Raw genomic sequence first — 19,571 nt, 5'->3', positions numbered from 1 at the left:
TGTGAATATAGTAAATTGCTTCAGTTGCAGCGTGAAAAGTAAATATTTTCTTAGAAAACTAAATGTTTTATTTGATAAGTCCCTTACATGCTACATGCTCTTACAAATTGGAGTAATATTTAGGGAATGATCATAGATCGATGTTTTAATTTGGAGCTGTGGACGAGATGATAGATCATCCCTTTCTATATACATGTTTTCCAGCTCTACAACTCTGGGCTCTATCGAATATTCTTTCTTTCAAATAATTTTCGAGTGTAGCTATTTCTAAAAATAATTTTGATTATTTTTCTAACGTGTAAAATGATTAGGCATGAATGAAAGCCATTTCACTATCTTTCCATACTATGTTATACTTGAAAAGGTAAAAAAATGAGCTGATTTTTAATGCTAAAATCAGAGATCTACGAGATACATTTTAAAGATCTACTCAGAAAGCGGAAAAATTGTATTTGACTCAGATATATGAAAGCTATATAGAAGAAAAGGTCACTACCCCCTGATACAAGAAATAATGTTCTAGTAAGAGGCTTAGTCTGTTAATTTAATGTTTACTAGACTTTGACTCGCACTTTCAAAGCGCGAAATTTTTTTCTTTTAAATTTTTATTAATTTTTGTAACTAATACAATTTTAATTTTATAATATGATTATACAATGGTGTTGATTGTTAAGACATATTATATGAAGTTATATATTTATATAGAAATAAATTAATTTTTAATAGTATTTAAATTTAAATTTACTTTATTAAAAATAGTATAGATAATATAGAGTGTGCATAAAAATTGAATATAATTTTTTCATTATAAATTGGGCTTTATTTGTAAGACCCGATCCTGGATTCCTCAATCCAACCAGACCGCGGCCTCACCAAACAATGCAACCAATTCCATCTTTCATATTCAAGTTCAAGTGTTAAATAATTCTAAGTCTTTTTCAGAGTTTTGAGGTTCCAACATTCACACTTAAACAGTCAAGCATCAACTAATGAAAATAGATACTTCATAGATATTAACCAAGGTTCATACATCATTCATCATCCTAAATAATAGAATACATACTAGAATCGCATAAGTTCACAAGTTGCACAATAGGCTACAATAATCACACAATTTTCAGAATCAACCCAATCACCACACATCTTCCCATGGCCGCGGTCCTCATGGTGCTTTTCCCTTACCACGGTCCATTTCTGGTCCTGGATCCAACACAAACAACCACACAATCACAAGGTTAGATTACAAAACAAGAATCAAATCACATTGCATGGTCGGATCCAATCTAGTCAAGAACAATCATCAAAAATGTCAAATCTGACCCCTTTAAAAAGAGATCCAAATACCAAATAAAATTCATGATAATTCATGATAATTCAGAAGAAAAATATTCCCATAAACAGATTCAGAAGAATCGGCTCAGATCATAGTGATCTCGGCCATGAACAGCCCACACAAGAACAAGGGACTTTCATGGAAATTGGATCAGGCCAAGGCCTTAGGATCAATGAATCCTTTCCTGTAACAACATAAACCATTCCAAAGCACAACATATAAGAAGAAACAGAGTAGAAGAAGTCAGAGTAAGGAGTAGCCAATCGATCCAAACCGGCCAGGCTCACGCGGCCTTGTCCGGTTACTCTTGGCCACACCTCTCACCTTAGGAGTTCGGTCTCCAGGGGCGACTTCCTTCTCTTTCTCCTTTGCCTTCTCCTTGTCTTTCTGTCTCAAATCCATCCTCTTGATCACACGCCCAAACACACCAGGAACACTCAAGAACAATCTCTTGGATCAAATCGGCCGATCCAAAGTTTCTGTCTCTCTTTCTCTCTTGAATTTTCTCTGTGTTTCTCTCTGTGTGGAATGAGTAAAAACCGACCAGAATGATCAGAAATGAGAGAGAGAAGACGATTTAAACTGTCCCCAACCGCCTGGGCGAACAGTTACCAAAATCCCTTCCTTTCTTCCCAAAACCGTCCCATAACCATCCCATAACCGCCCTTGGCGGTTTCTCCCCTTTTCTTCCTTTGGCAAATCGATCACTGAGCCTCAGCTCACACTCTGGGAGCTTGCCCGCTCCCTATCCCAAGCCTAAGACCCATTTGGTCGAACCGTCCTGCACCCGGACCATCGGCTCGCCCAGTAACCGTCCCGGACTCGCCCACACTGATCCGAACCAGAACGCACCGTTCACTGGATTGAGCTGACCCCCAGCTGTTCCCAGCTGATTGAGCTAGCCCACCAGCTCCTGTGAGCTGAACAGATCATGGTGAACTGATTACCAGCTGAACCGAGCTGATTGAACTCAAACCAACACTCGTCCAGCTGCCTAAACACTCACCCAGCCCCTTTACCCTTATTTCCATCGTATCCTAGTTAAGTCTCAGCTGACTGATGCCCTTAACCTTCATTCAGGGCCATGATACGCTTGTCTCAAGGTCTAATGACCTGACTGGTGCGTCTCCCCGCACCATGGCCCGTCCGGCCGATCCTATCTAGGATCGGGGACATGACATTATTAATCTATTTTGAATTGGGTTATCTATAATGTTTTTCATTATCTAATTGTTTAATATTCGGGTTTTATTATGTAACATTTGATCCACTTAATACCCATGGCTTATTGCTAATCGATGGGCTGAACATCTAGTATGCTGGCTTCTTAAAGGCATGGGCTTGGACCTAATTTGTTAGGCTTTAAATTGGTCAGATTACAGAATTTGCTTACTTGTCATATTCTCTATAATTTTAGTTAATATGCTTACTTGTCATCTTTTTCATAATTTTAGGATAAGTCATTAGTTTAAATAATACTATTATTTCAAAATTATGTTGATATATATCTATATTTATCATGTTTTTATTAGGTTTAAGCTAAACTATTGATTTATTACTAACTTTTAGTTGAGTTACTAATTTATTAATTTAAAACATACCCTTATTGAATCTTATATATAATTAAAAATGAATTTTATTTTAATAATATTAAATTTATATATTATATTAAATATTTAGTTAATTTTTTTTATTTGTCATATTTTTATTAGGTTTTAGACTTTTGGCTAGGTTATTGATTTCTTATTAGTTCTAACTTATTCACTAATTTATTAATTTAAATAATACCCTTAATGATTTTTATATATAATTCAAAACAAAATTTATTTTAATAATATTAAATTTATATGTTATATTAAACAATTGATTATAAAACAATATAATAAAATTATCAAAAACATATTAAAAATAAGATAATTTTTATAAACATTGTGTTGTTATCTGGAAAAAATACTTTTGATTATGAAAGTTAAAAAAATAAAGATACCAAAAAATTTATAATTAAATATTAGTCAAACAAAAACATTTATACAAGATGTTTTCTAAACTATTTCTACGATATGAATGTTTTAAAAAATTTAACACAATAATAAGTATATATTTGATGAAAAATATTCGACATATATAAATACTTTGATGTTTAATTTAAATATTTGAAAACATAAAGAATAATTTATTATGTTAGTTTTAGATTAGTAAGACATAAATTAATAAGAAGCTTATGTCCGCATGTGCGGGCATAACACCTAGTCTATACTATACTAAAAGGAGGATATAAGCTTCTCTTAGAGTGTCCACGTAGGCACAAAAAATCGTCCAATCAAAGAGTCCGAAGTTGCCACGTCATCTCATTTATTTTCCGTAAAAAATGAAAAAATAATGCAAAGGAAAGGATCGAACCCGGGTTAGTATGACATAAATATATGACAAATACCACTAAGCCATTGAAACTTTCTTGGACACATATACAAGAATCACTAAATATGTAATCACAAACTCTTATATACATTTACAATAATATAAATTCAACTTTCAAAACTCCGATACTTTGTTTTGTAAAAAAAAATAAGTAAGTGACTAAGCTAATATATTCTTTGAAATTGTGAGAACATTGACAAATATGAAAAAAACATAGATTTTTGTTTCGTGACAAAGATAAATTTTTTGTAAAAGTAAGTTTAACATATAAATTTTCGTGACAAATATGAAAAAGCATAGATTTTTGTACAATTTTGACAAAACAACTCAAAACATAGTTCTCTAATGTCTTAATAAGATATTATTTAAGAGTGCAATAATTAAATATATCAATTCAATAAGTTTTGTAATTTATAGACAAAACAATAACACAACAAATTTTGAAACATTTGTTTAACCTATTGATTTTTTTCATGAGAATCCAACTAATCAAGCTAAAAAAATAATTAGATTTATTTAACCATTTTATTCAATTTTGAATAATTTCAAATTGTAATAATGTATCTTTTTGAATTTATTAAACATAATGTTCTTTCTTTATTACACTAGCATTATATATAGATTTCATATACACAAATAAATATAATATAACAACATAAGTTTGCTTTCCCCGATTCATATGAAAACTTTTTAAGTTATCCACCAAAGCAAATTAATTAAATCAATCAAATTGTTAGAATACAACAAATTAATATATAATTTTATTTTAAATTAAATTATTTGATGGTAATTTTTATGGTGGTAATTTTTATGACATATATATATATATATATATATATATATATATTATGTGAAAGAAATATAAGCTTAATATAGAAAAAAATCTTAAATACAAAAAACTCTAAAATTAACAAAAAAAACTAATAAAAATTAAACTATGATATCAATTGAAAGCTTCTTATACAATATTAATAAAATATTTAAACGATAATTAGACAAATTTGATTTTTTTTTCGAGCCAAAAGTTTATTATTAATTAGCATCATTTATTTCAAGATGTTTAAGAAAGGATGGACAAAAAAATAGGATGGACATAAATGACGAATATCACCAGTTATTCATCTATCACAAATATCTATGCAAATATGTGAATCAAGTACAACAATCAAACAACATAATGATTTCCACAAATATGTGAATCAAGTACAACAATCAAACAACATAATGATTTCCAACATAATCATCTATCACAAATATCAATGCAAATATGTGCGGGCATAACACCTAGTCTATACTATACTAAAAGGAGGATATAAGCTTCTCTTAGAGTGTCCACGTAGGCACAAAAAATCGTCCAATCAAAGAGTCCGAAGTTGCCACGTCATCTCATTTATTTTCCGTAAAAAATGAAAAAATAATGCAAAGGAAAGGATCGAACCCGGGTTAGTATGACATAAATATATGACAAATACCACTAAGCCATTGAAACTTTCTTGGACACATATACAAGAATCACTAAATATGTAATCACAAACTCTTATATACATTTACAATAATATAAATTCAACTTTCAAAACTCCGATACTTTGTTTTGTAAAAAAAAATAAGTAAGTGACTAAGCTAATATATTCTTTGAAATTGTGAGAACATTGACAAATATGAAAAAAACATAGATTTTTGTTTCGTGACAAAGATAAATTTTTTGTAAAAGTAAGTTTAACATATAAATTTTCGTGACAAATATGAAAAAGCATAGATTTTTGTACAATTTTGACAAAACAACTCAAAACATAGTTCTCTAATGTCTTAATAAAATATTATTTAAGAGTGCAATAATTAAATATATCAATTCAATAAGTTTTGTAATTTATAGACAAAACAATAACACAACAAATTTTGAAACATTTGTTTAACCTATTGATTTTTTTCATGAGAATCCAACTAATCAAGCTAAAAAAATAATTAGATTTATTTAACCATTTTATTCAATTTTGAATAATTTCAAATTGTAATAATGTATCTTTTTGAATTTATTAAACATAATGTTCTTTCTTTATTACACTAGCATTATATATAGATTTCATATACACAAATAAATATAATATAACAACATAAGTTTGCTTTCCCCGATTCATATGAAAACTTTTTAAGTTATCCACCAAAGCAAATTAATTAAATCAATCAAATTGTTAGAATACAACAAATTAATATATAATTTTATTTTAAATTAAATTATTTGATGGTAATTTTTATGGTGGTAATTTTTATGACATATATATATATATGTATATATATATATATATATATTATGTGAAAGAAATATAAGCTTAATATAGAAAAAAATCTTAAATACAAAAAACTCTAAAATTAACAAAAAAAACTAATAAAAATTAAACTATGATATCAATTGAAAGCTTCTTATACAATATTAATAAAATATTTAAACGATAATTAGACAAATTTGATTTTTTTTTCGAGCCAAAAGTTTATTATTAATTAGCATCATTTATTTCAAGATGTTTAAGAAAGGATGGACAAAAAAATAGGATGGACATAAATGACGAATATCACCAGTTATTCATCTATCACAAATATCTATGCAAATATGTGAATCAAGTACAACAATCAAACAACATAATGATTTCCACAAAGAAAATTTAAAAAATATATTTATGTTAGGTAGTCTTATTTTATATTTTTTAAATAATGTAATACAATATTATACATTATTTTTTTAGAATTGAGAAATACATATATATCAGTTAGACAAATTAAACGATATTAGACATTTGATTTTTTTGCCAGCTAAAATTTTATTATTAATTAACATGAGTTATTTCAAGATGTTTAAGAAAGGATGGACAAAAAAATAGGATGTACATAAATGATATATGAACTATGAATAATATTTTGTAAAGCTCACTTAGATAACACATATGCACATCCATTTTCAGTCCTTTTTGATGCTTAAATTCAATTTATTCAGAGCAGTTATTCCACAAAGAGATCATATGAGATATTGTTTTGATATTCAGATTTGTTTCTTGACTGTTAAGAAGATTGATAACTGTAAAAATGTCTCATTCGAATATGATATGTCTATAACCGAGTCCCCAACATGAGACAAGTTTGTTTTAAAAGTAAATAATTTTATTTTCCTTATATTATATAATAAATATATATTATTTAGTGATAATAAAAATATAGTTATTCATCCATCACAAATAACTATGCAAATATGTGAATCAAGTACAACAATCAAACAACATAATGATTTTCACAAAGAAAATTTAAAAAATATATTTATGTTATGTAGTTTTATTTTAAATTCTTTAAATAATGTAATACAATATTATACATTATTTTTTTAGAATTGAGAAATACATATAATATCTTATCCGCGCGTAGCGCGGTTAAAAAATCTAGTATGTCATAAAAACAAAAGAGTTCTGGTTGATCAATGGACTAATTTAATTAAAAAAAGAAAAAAACACAGTAACATGTGGTTGTAAATATATTGAAAAAGTAAAGGCAAAATCTCAGTAGGGATTCTAATTTAATAATATAGATTGACATGATAATTAGCATGTTAGTACGTGGTCTTGGCTAGATTTATATGATGATAATGGAACTTTAGGTCTTGGATTTAAAAGGTTAAATAAAGAGTTTATCGCTTTTACAATCGGAGTATGATGCGTTGTTGTGGTCTATAGAATATTTGCTTGAAAATGAGTGTGGATCATTGATATTAAGACTGAATGTTTCCAACTTGTTTCCAACTTGTTTCCAACTAATACGGCGACTATACGAGTGTTAGATGGATGGCCAAGAAAACTAGTCGGTATTTTCTTTTTCGTTTTTTAAAGAAAACTAGTTGGTATTTTCATCTTTGCTGGAGAAATTCTTTTTTTTTTTGTTATAATAATGTTCATGCTGTTTTTCTCGCATATAGAACATGAACATGTGACTTGCTGTTTTCTCATATTCTCTTCATCATAGTTAAGTTCTAGATTGTCTTATTTGCTTCAAAATATATATCTTTCATTTCTCAAGTTATGATGGATACATGAGATCAAGCGTTAGAAAACACCTTCATATCTACCACTCCACCCAAACAGGTCTCTCCATTAAAGTCTGGTTGATGCTTTAAGAGAAGAAGCCTGCACTCCAAGCCTTCACACTTACCTTCAGGACATCACGCAAATGAGTAAAGGGGTAACAAGAAGCAAGGTGTGCTTCCAAGGCAGAGAAGCAAATAGAGTGGCAGACAAGATTGCAAAGGAAGCCATTTCTCTTGAGATTAGTGCTCCCAAATTGTATACTGTCATGCCAATATGGTTAAAAACTTATGTGGAGAATGATCTTGTATGCGTTTAAACAATTTGGTTAATGCAAAGTAGAAGTTTGAGTCAAAAGAAAAGAAAAGAGAACACCTTCATATTTTAAGTGGACCACGATCTAAGGACATTTGCTAGTTGCGTAGAGTTGTGTATATGCCCATTGACATTTTACAAGGATTAGTCAACCTGTCGACAAAGTTTTTTTTTTTTTTTGAACAAACCATGCATTAAAAAGTCAAGAAACAGAGTTTAGTTCGCATGAATGCGACTTACAAGATCCTGTAGGCTTATCTTTGCCAGAGAATCAGCCTCAGTATTAAAGGAACGGGAAATAAAATGAAAAGAGATAGATTCAAAGTGTGCACATAGAGCAGAGATGTCATTGAGAACACCCTGGACCTCCAGGCAGCGACCTTGTGTGTTGATACAATCCATTAGAATCTTCGAGTCAGAGCACACGCTCAGGATCTTGAAGTTCCTTGATGCTGCATCGGTGATAGCAGCTTTGACCGCAAGTGCTTCAGACATTAGAGCTGAGGCAACATGAGAGCGGTTAGAAGTATTGGACGAGGACCATCCAGATGTGGAGTCTTTGTAGATCCAACCCATGCCCGCACAACGAGTGGAGGCCTGCCAAGACGCATCTACCAAACACACCAGACCAGCAAGAGAGCGACCTGGGTCTTGGTGGGCAGTCTTAGCCTGAGGCGGCTTTGCGGGTGGTCTCTTCAAAAACTGAGCAGCTTGCCAATTACGGGCCTCAGTTCTTGTCTTAATTGCTACCATATAAACAAATTAGCCAGAAAAAAAAAGAAACAGTTGTTACTAGGCCTTGGAAGACATCAGCTAAACTCGTCGTTGCCCAAATCCAAAAAATGTAATAAACCACCGACGAGAGGGGTATATTTGGAAACACGAAAAATACAGAACCAATAGTTCCAATTACAAAACCCCTAAACCCTAACCTTAATCTATCTTTCTCTTTCCGCCGGCGATTCGAGAACTACCCTCCCTACAACAATCTGAAAGCTTCTGCCTTTCGCTACTCATCTCCTCCTGAAGGTAAAACTCAGATTGATAAACGATTGTTAACTGGAAGTAACCTCCATTGAACTCTTGTCTTTCTTTACTCTTTCTTTGTGTAAGATACGGTTTTGTGTTGATGGGTTTGTCTTTGTTCTTACAGATTTTTGATAAAGTTTGATCCTTTTCGCTCTGTCCGTAATGACTTCGCTGCTCGAAGCTATCTCCAACGCCGTAGCGACGAGCCAGGACCGAGTTGACTCTCACTCGGACTATCCCTTCCCTCTAAGCCAAGACGGTATCTTCACCAACGTGAAGCCGAAGGTGGAAAGCCCTGACCCCGGCACTCTAATCAATCCAATAACCGGGTGGGAAATCTCCGGAAGCGATGCTGAGCTGATCAAATTGGGCAAGAGCTTTTCCTCTAAGCTGAAAAGCAAGCTCAAGGACACCAACAGGTTCGATAGAGGCGAGTTTGTGAGTATGCTGAAGCAGTTTCTGGAGAAGATTGGTGAGAAAGTTGGGGTTACTGGTGAGAACGAGGAGATGAAGGATTTGGTGGAGAAGACTGGGGTTTTGATGGGTAGAGATGTGTCTGGTTTGGTTTTGAAGGGTTGTGTTCGTTTGGAGATGTGGGAGTTAGTTGAGACTTTGGTTTCGAACTCATTGGTTGATCATTCTTTGAACGGTTATTTAGTTAGCAGTCTTGTCGAGAAGCAACGGTCTGATTTGCTCTGCGTTGTGATCAAACAAGCTTCTGATCTTGGAGCGAGTGAGCTGCTTTTAATCTTGAAGTACTTTCTTTGCCCTTCTAAGGAAGCGGTTAGCACTATGGTTAAGGTGAGAGAAGAATGGGACAGTGAGGCTTTGTTGGCTATTGAGGAAGTTAGCAAGACAGAGGTACCAAAGAAGTCTAAAGTTGTTGCTGAAGAGGCTTCGATCTTGTTGATGGTTGCTCACGACGGGTTTTCGCCTTCCGAGCTTTGCCTTCACTACTTGTTGGCTTCGTCTGATGTTGATGAGGTCATGTTTTCGTCTGCAGTGAGTAAGTTGAATGGTAATGAGATGAGAAGCTTTGTTCGGTACTTATCTAAGTGGATGAAGAAGTACGAGAGGTTCCCTCAAGCTGGTCCGTGTCCTAAAGCTGCATCCATGCTCGGTTTAAAGCTGTGCGACTGGGTTCCTAAACTCGAGGATGTGACCAAGTGTTTGGGGGTTATTATCGATGAGAACTTCTCTACTCTGGCTCTGCACTCGGATCTGCATGAAGAGCTGAAGGCTGTTGAAAGAGTAGCGGATGATTTGGCTTCGGAATCGAAACTTTGTTGCTTTGTGGCTAATGTTGCTGAGAGATTGAGACTTGGAGATGCCAGAAACTAGACGCTTGCAGTTCTTGGAGTTCTCAGAGACTAGATTGATTTCCCTGTTTTTTTTTTTTTTTTTAATGTTCTGCAGTGTCTTTTGTATTTTCTAGTTTCAGTTAAAACTATTTTATAAAATATAATTTTGGTCGTTGTCTTTGAGAATTGCTTTATTCTTTAGCCTCTCTGAGAACTTAAACTATTTGGGGTTTATTCACATATTAAAGGACAATATTTTACATAAATTGAATGGTTTCACCTTCATGTAGTTGTAGACATAATCATCGAAACATCAAGAAATGTGCTGTGTTCACGAGTGCGGAAACTAACATGGTTTATACTCTGTTGCATTCTTACGACAAGATCCATGTGGGAAGGCTTCGATCTCCATTGCTTTCTTACTTGTCTTTTTGGTTGTTGACATCGTTTTCGTCTCAGTTAAGGAATAAAGCACAAGTTGCTCATACGATATGTCTCATCCACAACAGATGAGGGATTATAAAGTATCATTTCATACTTTGATGAGCAGCTCTACGAGAACTCGCCGCACGATCCAAGCTTCCTCAAGAAGAAAAGAAAAAGGGTAAGAAGGTAATCATCCGCAAATGCTTCGTAGTAACGCAGAGAGCTGAGACACATGCTCCCAAATTAAAGAGCAGTCTGGGGACAACCCACTCCTAACTTTCATACCTTCTCTAAGTTAATTACTTGTCTATTTATGTTGGTTACATAAAATAACATTAACTAAAACTAATTTACCCAAAAAAATAAATAAATTATTTAATAATTAGTCACAAATCTAAGTGATATTAAATTTATATAGATCAAAATAAAAATCCTTAAAAACCAGTTAAAGTGATATGTAGGGATTAAAACCATGTTCATCGCTGGTTTCTAAGGGAGGGGAGGTTTATAAAAAAAATAGTGGTAGGTTCCTCAAATCAGCAAAAAAACGATAACAAAAATAATCAAATAATGATCGAGTTTTGTTGGTTTTATGTACTGTTTGCAGATTTCACTGACACGGTGACGCGCGATTGGTTCTTTTTTAATTTTTTTTTGGAAAAATAATAAAAAAAAATTAAAAACCTTTAAACTCACATTAGCAATAATCATGCTCTAAGGAGTATCTAAAAATTATAAAAATATTATTATCTAACGGCTGTAAAATAACGGTGCTTAATTTGAATTTTGGAGATGCGTTTGCAGTTTTTTTTTTGGTTTTAATATAAGAAATAAATAAATTATCTGTCATCGTGGTCACTGAAATTAACCACCACCAAAGAGAGTCTCATCGATGCTCCTTAAGTATCTAGTGATATAGCAGCATCGCGCTATCTAATACTGTCACTCAACCATTGAGGCATTCTACGGTAAGGCTGTCTTCTTCTCAAGTTTGTTGTGGGATTCAGACAGTGGATCCAATTTGAGACCGACATTTCTCTAAATAGCTGTAAAGTTCACTTCTTTTCTAAATACTCAAGATCCTTCTTTTTTTGTTACTGTTAATTCTGAGATTTAGGTAGTGTGGATTTGAGATCTGGTTCACTTATCTGCAAGGTGAGTTCCAGATCTGGTTTCCCTAATTTTAATCTCTGAAATTTTCAATTTGGAGATTTTGTTTTTTTTTTTTTAAAGGCTAATCATTGTATTTTCTTTCTCTTTCTTGTTTGATTTCATTGCTTAATGATTGTGATCTATTATTATAAAAGAAAGTACAAATCTTTAGCTTATGAACGACTGTTTTTATTATGTTTTAATTTTCTTAAATTTTGTTGCTTGAGGGTGATCTTTACTTAACAAATGGCTGATCCATTGAACTTACAAAGTGCTTAATTATATGCTCTTCCAAGCTCTAGATATAAACAAAATTTAGAGAAATAAAACTTCAACCTTTGGTAATAGATGTGTTGTGTGGTCTTTTTGTTATTGCTTGAGCATAGAAAGCGTTTGTGATTGGTCGGACAAATGCAGGTGGTGTTGTTTTGAGTTTTGGTTGTTGACATCATGGGGAAGCCTGCAAGATGGTTAAAAAGTGTGCTACTTGGAAAGAAACAATCCAAGTCTAGTGGTTCTAAAGACAAGGAGGTAACGCTTCTATTAACATTTGAATATATAAATTTTTGTTGCCGTAGAGGACTAAGATTCTTCAGTCTACTGTTTGTCTATGGTGTCACTTTCTGATTTCCTTTCTCTTTGGTGTCTGTTTCTATTGGTTATCGCGCTCAGAGAGTTGTGAATGGAAAAGAGGTAGTGGTGATATCAAAGATTGAAGAATCCGATGTGGTTTCAGATCTTCCATCCTTTGGAAACGCAACAGTTCATACCAGTGATGTCGTAGAGACGCAGACTATAGAACATGAAGCGGTTTCAGATGATGAGATACAACTTCCTGAGGTCCAAGTCCAACCAACAGATTCTCCAAATGCTGCTTCTGTTGTACCTGATGACTCGTTATCCGAATCAGACATGATTATGCAAGAGATTGCAGCAACAACTGTCCAGGCTGCCTTTAGAGGCTATTTGGTAAAATACTTTTAACCCCTTGATTTTGCATTTTTCCTTTGTTGTATACTAACCTGAGAGCTCTTTGTGTGAAGGCTCGTCGTGCTTTCTGGGCGTTAAAAGGTATAATAAGGCTGCAAGCACTTATCCGAGGTCACATGGTTAGAAGGCAAGCTGTTGCGACTCTCTGCTGTGTAATGGGAATTGTCAGATTGCAAGCACTTGCTCGAGGAAGAGAGATCAGACATTCTGACATTGGAGTTGAAGTTCAGAGAAAATGCCGGTTGAATCATCAGCATTTGGTAATGCTCATCACTTTGACTCGGTGATTTCAGTTTCTGTTTCTGATTAGCTTTTAACTTAAGTTCTGCTACTGTCTTGTCAGGAGAATAAACTCCCTGAAGACTCTGTTGTTGATGCACATACTTACCTGGGAATCAAGAAGCTAACTGCAAATGCGTTTGCTCAGAAGGTATGCTTGTAAAGACTATTACTATGTTTGAAAGTAGAAGCTCTTGGTGGATAATGATGGTTGTCTTTCTTATCAGCTTCTAGCTTCCTCTCCAAACGTGATGCCTGTGCACTTGGAAAATGATTCGTCCAACACAATCTGGTTAGAGAACTGGTCAGCCTCTTGCTTCTGGAAACCAATTCCTCAACCTAAGAAAACATCTGTCAAGAAAACTCAGAAGAAGTTTGCCAGTAACTCTCAGAAGAGTGTTCGCAAAGTCCCTACTTCAAATCTCGACAAGCCCTCGGATGCACAGACATCATTTGAGTCTGAGAAACCGAAACGCAGCAGCTTCCGTAAGTTTTCTACAAGCCAATCTGCAGAACTACCACCACCACCAGCAGAGACTCCTCAAGTTGATTTAGAGAAAGTGAAACGTGGGTTGAGGAAAGTGCATAATCCTGTAGTTGAGAGCTCTATCCAACCTCAAGGAGTTGCACAGAAGGAGATTGAGAAGCCAGCTCCTGCTTTAGAAGAACCTGTTAATAGTGCCTTTGATGTGGAGAAAACAGATGAAAAGGCTGAGACTGTGGTGGAACAGCCTGAGGAGTTGAAACACATTCATGAACCACTGGTAACCAATGAAACACTTGACTTCACATTGGTCAACCAAATCGAAGAAAATGTAATGGCTGAGGAAAAGGAGGATGTGAAAGAAGAGAGAACTCCCAAACAAAACAACAAGGAGAATCCAGCTAGGAAGGAGAATAAAAAATCAGGGAAGAAGGATTCTCCGGTTACTACTACTACTACTCAAACCACTGAGTGTGAAGAGAGTAGTAATGTGAATCAGAACAGTAGCCCGGGCCTACCAAGCTATATGCAAGCTACTAAATCCGCAAAAGCAAAGCTGAGGCTGCAAGGCTCTTCTTCCCCTAAGCAACAAGTGACTGAGAAAGCCACTAGACGTTACTCGCTACCATCTTCAGGTAATAACGCAAAAGTCACTTCTGACTCTCCTAAAACAACAAGATTCTCAAACTCGGGTGGCAAAACCGGGAAGAAGACTGAGAAACCTCTTCTTAACGGTTAGTAGTGTCCTAAACAAAGCCAGAAAGTCTGTATAGAGATTCTGAGTTTCTTCTTAACTAATATTGTTTTGGTTTTTGCAGGGAAGACAACTCCGGTAGAGTGGAAAAGATGATTAAATGATTATGTGGTGAAAGAAAAGAAGACCATTATTGATCACTCTACAATATTTCACCATCTATCTTCCTAGTTAGTGTTTGTGGGTTGTATTGAGAATGTACATCATCATATGTTTGTTTTTGTGGGAGTTTCAGTTTCTGTTTTCATCATACATTATTTTAACTGCAAAATTAGATGTTTATGATATGTAATGATACTCAACTTCTTAAAAAAAAAATTATATCCATGAAATATAACGTTTTAATTAAAGATGGTACTATAGTGTGTAATGTAACTAAATCTTTTAACTTCATGAAATGGATTAGTCCAACAGTACTAAGTTTAAATTGAGGAGGGAAGGGGTAAGTAATTAAAGTGGGGGAAACAAAGAGGAAAAGCATAAAGGATACTCCATTGAACTCAAAGAAGCAAGACTGGATATTACTACGATGAGAAAAGAGCTTGGAATTATAAAAAGTATGTATTAACACAAGCTTTCAAACCAACTTCTCCTTCAATCTTTGTATATTCTTTTTTGAATAAAACACTTTTCCCCCTTTAAGACGGCCTTCTTGCTTCTTCTTGAATAACAATTTTCAAGCCAAACCTTCTTCTTTGCATTTTTATTATTCTTTCCTGGGCTTAGGTTTGCTTATCTTAGCATAATTACATCATATTATTTTTGTCGTTGTTGTGCTTAGATAAACCCCATCTATATAAAAGAAAAAGGTAAACCTTATCTACATTAACAATAGTTTTGTTTTTGTAAAATAAATCAGTGTCATTATTATTTTATGAAAGTGAGTTATAATGTCTAAGTTTGTGTATGAACATTCAAACACAGACACACACACACATATATATATATATATATATATGTAAAGGCTGTCCATGTCAGGCAAAGAAAATGTTCCAAAGATATCTCAATGCTCTTTGGTTATTCCATTTGATAGGGACATATTGTGTGAAGTACAATTCCCAAAAGCAACTCAAGAATGCACTTTATACAACTATATTAGTAATCTATATTGTATCACACCATTCACCTTATCCAAATAAACAGAAATGTTATTATATGTGAATGTATATGAGTGTTGTATGTTTAAAATATAAAAAGTATGGAGATGGAAAAAAAAAACAAAGAGATATGCGTAGCTTCCCAATAACAGAGTTCCAAATGTAAAGCTTTTTTGGTTCAAACTTGTCAGAAGAGAGATCTTCTAAAACCAGCCTTTATATATGCTTCCTTCTTACCAACCTTCTCTCCATTCCAAAGAGAGAGAAGGAGAGACAAATTTCTCCCTTCTTCGTTAACCTTTTACCATTTATTTAATCTTTCAAGTATTTATATTTAACTTCACAAGCTAGCTAGTAGCTAATATCTACAAACGTTGTTCAAAATGGGTGTTTTGGTTCGTCGAGATATGTTTCTTCTTCTTGGCATCGCATTTTTTGTACTTCTTCAAACGGATAAAGTCTCAAGTCTAAGATGGGAGAGAGATATGAGGCTGCAGCTTCTAACTGTTCATCCCTTCCGTGTTCTTGAAGAGTCATCATCATCATCGAAGGAAGGAAATTTAAATACAAATGGAGACTTGGCGCCCTCTGCGATGCATGATCCTAATCAATCTGTAAAAAGAAAGATTGGAAGAGGATCTGATCCTATACACAACAAATGCTGACATTCTTATAGAAAGAAGAAACAATGTTTTTGTTTCTAAAACTAAAGTTAGTCTATACTCTGTTTCTGCAGTCTCAGTTACTATTACTCCCTGGTTTATTGAAAAGTTTGTACTGAATCTTTGTTCTTTAATACATGTCTTGCTTTATATAAGTTTTGTTTGATGCATTATATATTTTGAATATACAAGACTTGGTGTGTTCTCTGTGTGATATTTTCAGCGAAACTTAATTGGTTCTGATTAATCAGATTTTCATCCATAAACATGATTAAACATGTATGGATCTTTTTAGTGAAAAGAAAATTCTTTAAGAGTTTCGGCTCGTGAACCCAAATACAAATAACTAGAGCCAGGATGGGCTTTATGTTTTAAAAAAGCCCACAAGTACTTGTAAGAAGTAAAGAAACATGGAAAACGAGAAACACTGTTCTATGGGACTCTTAATTTTGATTTTAGACATTTTGATTATTGAAGTCTATTGTATACAGTATAGTATGGTTGTTTTGATATTTAAAATATTAGATTCAGTCCCACGCATAGAATACTGGACAACCATCTAGTTTGGTAATATTTGAGATGCATGGGGTTTGTAAGATTCTGGGTTGGCAACTTCAGGGCTCACGAGTTGGGCACGGTTGGTGAGGAACAAAAAGTCTTTAGTCTCTCTTTACACATAAATATTAATAACATCCCATCTCTCATCCTCTATTGCAACGATTGTAATTAGGCCTAGGCAAAAAAAACTGGAACCAAAAAATCGAACCAGATTAGAACTTTTAAATATTCGAACGGTTCTTTTATTTCTATATCCAAAATAACCAAACCAAACTGAAACCGAAAACCGAAAACCAAACGGGTATTTGAATATCTAAAAGATTAATTATATATATACATACAATATAACTAAATATATATTTTTTAATTTAAAGATATGTTAAGAGTATCCGAAAATAGTTGAATAAAACTAAATTATTATAAAGTATCCGAACTACCCAAAAATATTTGAAACAATCTGGATAGTTTTATCCGAAATATTCAAAGTATCTGATACCCCGCCCGGGATTAATTGTAATAATTGTGCTCTTAGCTACTTTTTGTATTATTGTACGAATATACTACCATTAATTTCTGCTATAATGCGAACGATTGAACGTAGATTCCGATCATATGTTCACAATGAATGCATTTAATTAACACTATGTTATTATTAAATACTACTTATTGGATGTGAAAAATACTTCGAATTCGTCAAGAGATTGAACAAGAACTCACAGTGTATTAATTTTATATTAAACATTTTCCCGTGATTTTCGATTTTAAATAAATTTCTGAATGATCGAATCGTTTTATATAACAATGTTCACAAGTATATAAATATAAATTAACCAATATTTTAACCCCAAAAGAAAAACACTATCTGTCGTATATCGACTTCAGTGATGGTAGGACTCGAGATGAAAAACATGCCATGGTGTTATATCCTTCTTTTATAGTTTGCCACGATATTCTTATATAGTTTGAATATTTTTTATTTTGTTGTTATATCCTTCTTTCTTAATTCAAAAGCCCGTCTTAAAGCATTGAGGAATGAGGACTGTTGGTGTGTAGTCTACAAAGTGAACACGTAAATTATATAGAGGAAAACAAATTTAAATTTTGACCATTTTAGGGTAAAACTAATGTATAGAGCCGAATCGCATGGGTCATAGACGTGTTGTCTTTTGTGTAGCAACTGGGATCCACTCTTGTTTTAACGTTATAAGAACAAGGAAGTCCATTGACTAATACTTAATTACTTATTAGGCAGATTTCAAGGAAAAAAAAATACATTTTGTCAATCTAAGCGACTTTGGCGGTCTATAAACTAGTATTATTGAAACTTAAAAAAAACGTGAGCGAACCATGTCTCGACAACAAAGCCAAATTATATACAAAATCATAGATTTCAGGCTTTTGTAACTTGGATTTCAGTTTGTTGACAGAATTTGGTTGTGCTAATCTTATATTTATACGGTCTAAATGAAATAGTTCAACTTGACAATAGATAAAATAGGACGTTAGGTTTTTTTTTTTTTTTGATGTTAAAAGACCATTCTATTACTCAAACTTGAGGTGGTCTGGATAACCAAACCGGATTATGACGTTAGGTTAACATGTCCATGCGTGAGACAGAAAAAAACAGATAGACATAGATAGATGATAGATACATGCGCAAGATAATGTTTAATATGATTTTGAAAACATCAATCATCAAGCTAGAGAAACATATTTAAAATTTCTTGTAGGTTCTCGTATTGTCAAATTTTCAAAATAAATCTCAAGGCTAGTTTACTCGTTGTAATATCATTATCTAAATAGCCACCTCCCATTGTCTTCGTATTACCTTCAACCACGTAAATCTATATTAGTTTGAAGACATTTATATTAGCTTTATAAATATATAAAGCTGATGTAGTTTATTTACATTAGGACGTAACTGGAAGTCCTTTATAGAAATGATAATAAAAATTGTGATTGATAATGCGATTGTACTCCAACAATCTGTCAGTGTCTATTGCTTGTGGGAGCATGTCCCTTGGGGTGACTCGGATACGCATTAAATTTTTTTTTTTTTATTATTGATCTGGCTAGTGGCTACCATTCAGTTGAATTTCGAGTAAATTATGTTTTCAATGAACTAAAGAATCTCTTTATGCAAACTGATGCACGTGAAAACTAGGCTGGTTGTTGAGTTTCTTGTGTTTGATTGTCCATTTTTATTACTCCTTCCATTTCATTATAAATGTTGTTTTGACATTTTTTATGGAAATTAAGAAAAATATATAATAAACTAATATATACATGGTTAATGTATGATTAATTAAATGATAATGATTTAAATAAAAATTTATTGGTGTTGTCAAAAAAAAAATTATTGGTTATTCAAAAAAGTAAAAAGTAGATTTAATGTACAAAATTCCATTGAAAATGTAGAATGACACTTATTTTGAAACAAAATAAAAAATCTGAAGTGACACTTAATATGAAACAGAGGGAGTAGTATAATTTTAAGATACCCGGGAAATGAGTGATGAACATTAATTTCAAATTTGAAGTTAAATAATACTCCTTTCATTTCTGAATAAGTGTCACAATAACATTTTTCACATAGATTAAGAAAGTTAGTGAAATATATGTAAGTTGTTATTAATTACACATTTCTAACCAATAGTATTTGAGATTAATAAAATTATTTATAAAATCAATACAGTTTGCAATTAATTTTCAGCT

At 32.9% G+C, this 19,571-nt stretch overlaps 2 protein-coding genes across 4 annotated transcripts; both read left to right on the top strand.

The window, feature by feature from the left end:
- The first annotated feature begins 9,016 nt into the window (after positions 1 to 9,016).
- LOC106346930 lies at positions 9,017 to 10,632 on the top strand. The gene is made up of 2 exons (XM_013786398.3): positions 9,017 to 9,153; positions 9,278 to 10,632. Exon 2 carries the CDS (start codon positions 9,316 to 9,318, stop codon positions 10,492 to 10,494), a length of 1,179 nt encoding a protein of 392 aa, XP_013641852.2. The 5' UTR covers positions 9,017 to 9,153; positions 9,278 to 9,315; the 3' UTR covers positions 10,495 to 10,632.
- A 1,064-nt stretch (positions 10,633 to 11,696) lies between these two features.
- Positions 11,697 to 14,889, top strand: LOC106346929 (protein IQ-DOMAIN 30). Of its 3 annotated transcripts, XM_013786395.3 has the most exons (8): positions 11,700 to 11,848; positions 11,998 to 12,035; positions 12,450 to 12,563; positions 12,705 to 13,001; positions 13,076 to 13,282; positions 13,366 to 13,452; positions 13,529 to 14,519; positions 14,604 to 14,889. In XM_013786395.3, the coding sequence occupies exons 3-8, from the start codon at positions 12,483 to 12,485 to the stop codon at positions 14,633 to 14,635; spliced, it is 1,695 nt and encodes a 564-aa protein (XP_013641849.2). In that variant the 5' UTR covers positions 11,700 to 11,848; positions 11,998 to 12,035; positions 12,450 to 12,482; the 3' UTR covers positions 14,636 to 14,889. The 3 variants fall into 3 exon arrangements, with proteins under 3 accessions (XP_013641848.2, XP_013641849.2, XP_013641851.2); XM_013786394.3 differs by lacking the exon at positions 11,998 to 12,035 and having other exon boundaries at positions 11,697 to 11,848; XM_013786397.3 differs by lacking the exon at positions 11,998 to 12,035 and having other exon boundaries at positions 11,761 to 11,928.
- Positions 14,890 to 19,571: the final 4,682 nt, after the last annotated feature.

This window comes from Brassica napus, chromosome A6 (genome assembly GCF_020379485.1).
Source record: "Brassica napus cultivar Da-Ae chromosome A6, Da-Ae, whole genome shotgun sequence".
Lineage (NCBI taxonomy): Eukaryota > Viridiplantae > Streptophyta > Magnoliopsida > Brassicales > Brassicaceae > Brassica > Brassica napus.
This window is presented reverse-complemented; position numbering and strand designations above follow the sequence as displayed.

Coding starts and splice junctions, on each gene's coding strand:
- LOC106346930 (XM_013786398.3), top strand. CDS start 9,316: ATGACTTCGCTGCTCGAAGCTATCTCCAACGCCGTAGCGACGAGCCAG.
- LOC106346929 (XM_013786394.3), top strand. CDS start 12,483: ATGGGGAAGCCTGCAAGATGGTTAAAAAGTGTGCTACTTGGAAAGAAA. Junction 12,564..12,704: donor GTGGTTCTAAAGACAAGGAG/GTAACGCTTCTA, acceptor TATCGCGCTCAG/AGAGTTGTGAATGGAAAAGA. Junction 13,002..13,075: donor CTGCCTTTAGAGGCTATTTG/GTAAAATACTTT, acceptor CTTTGTGTGAAG/GCTCGTCGTGCTTTCTGGGC.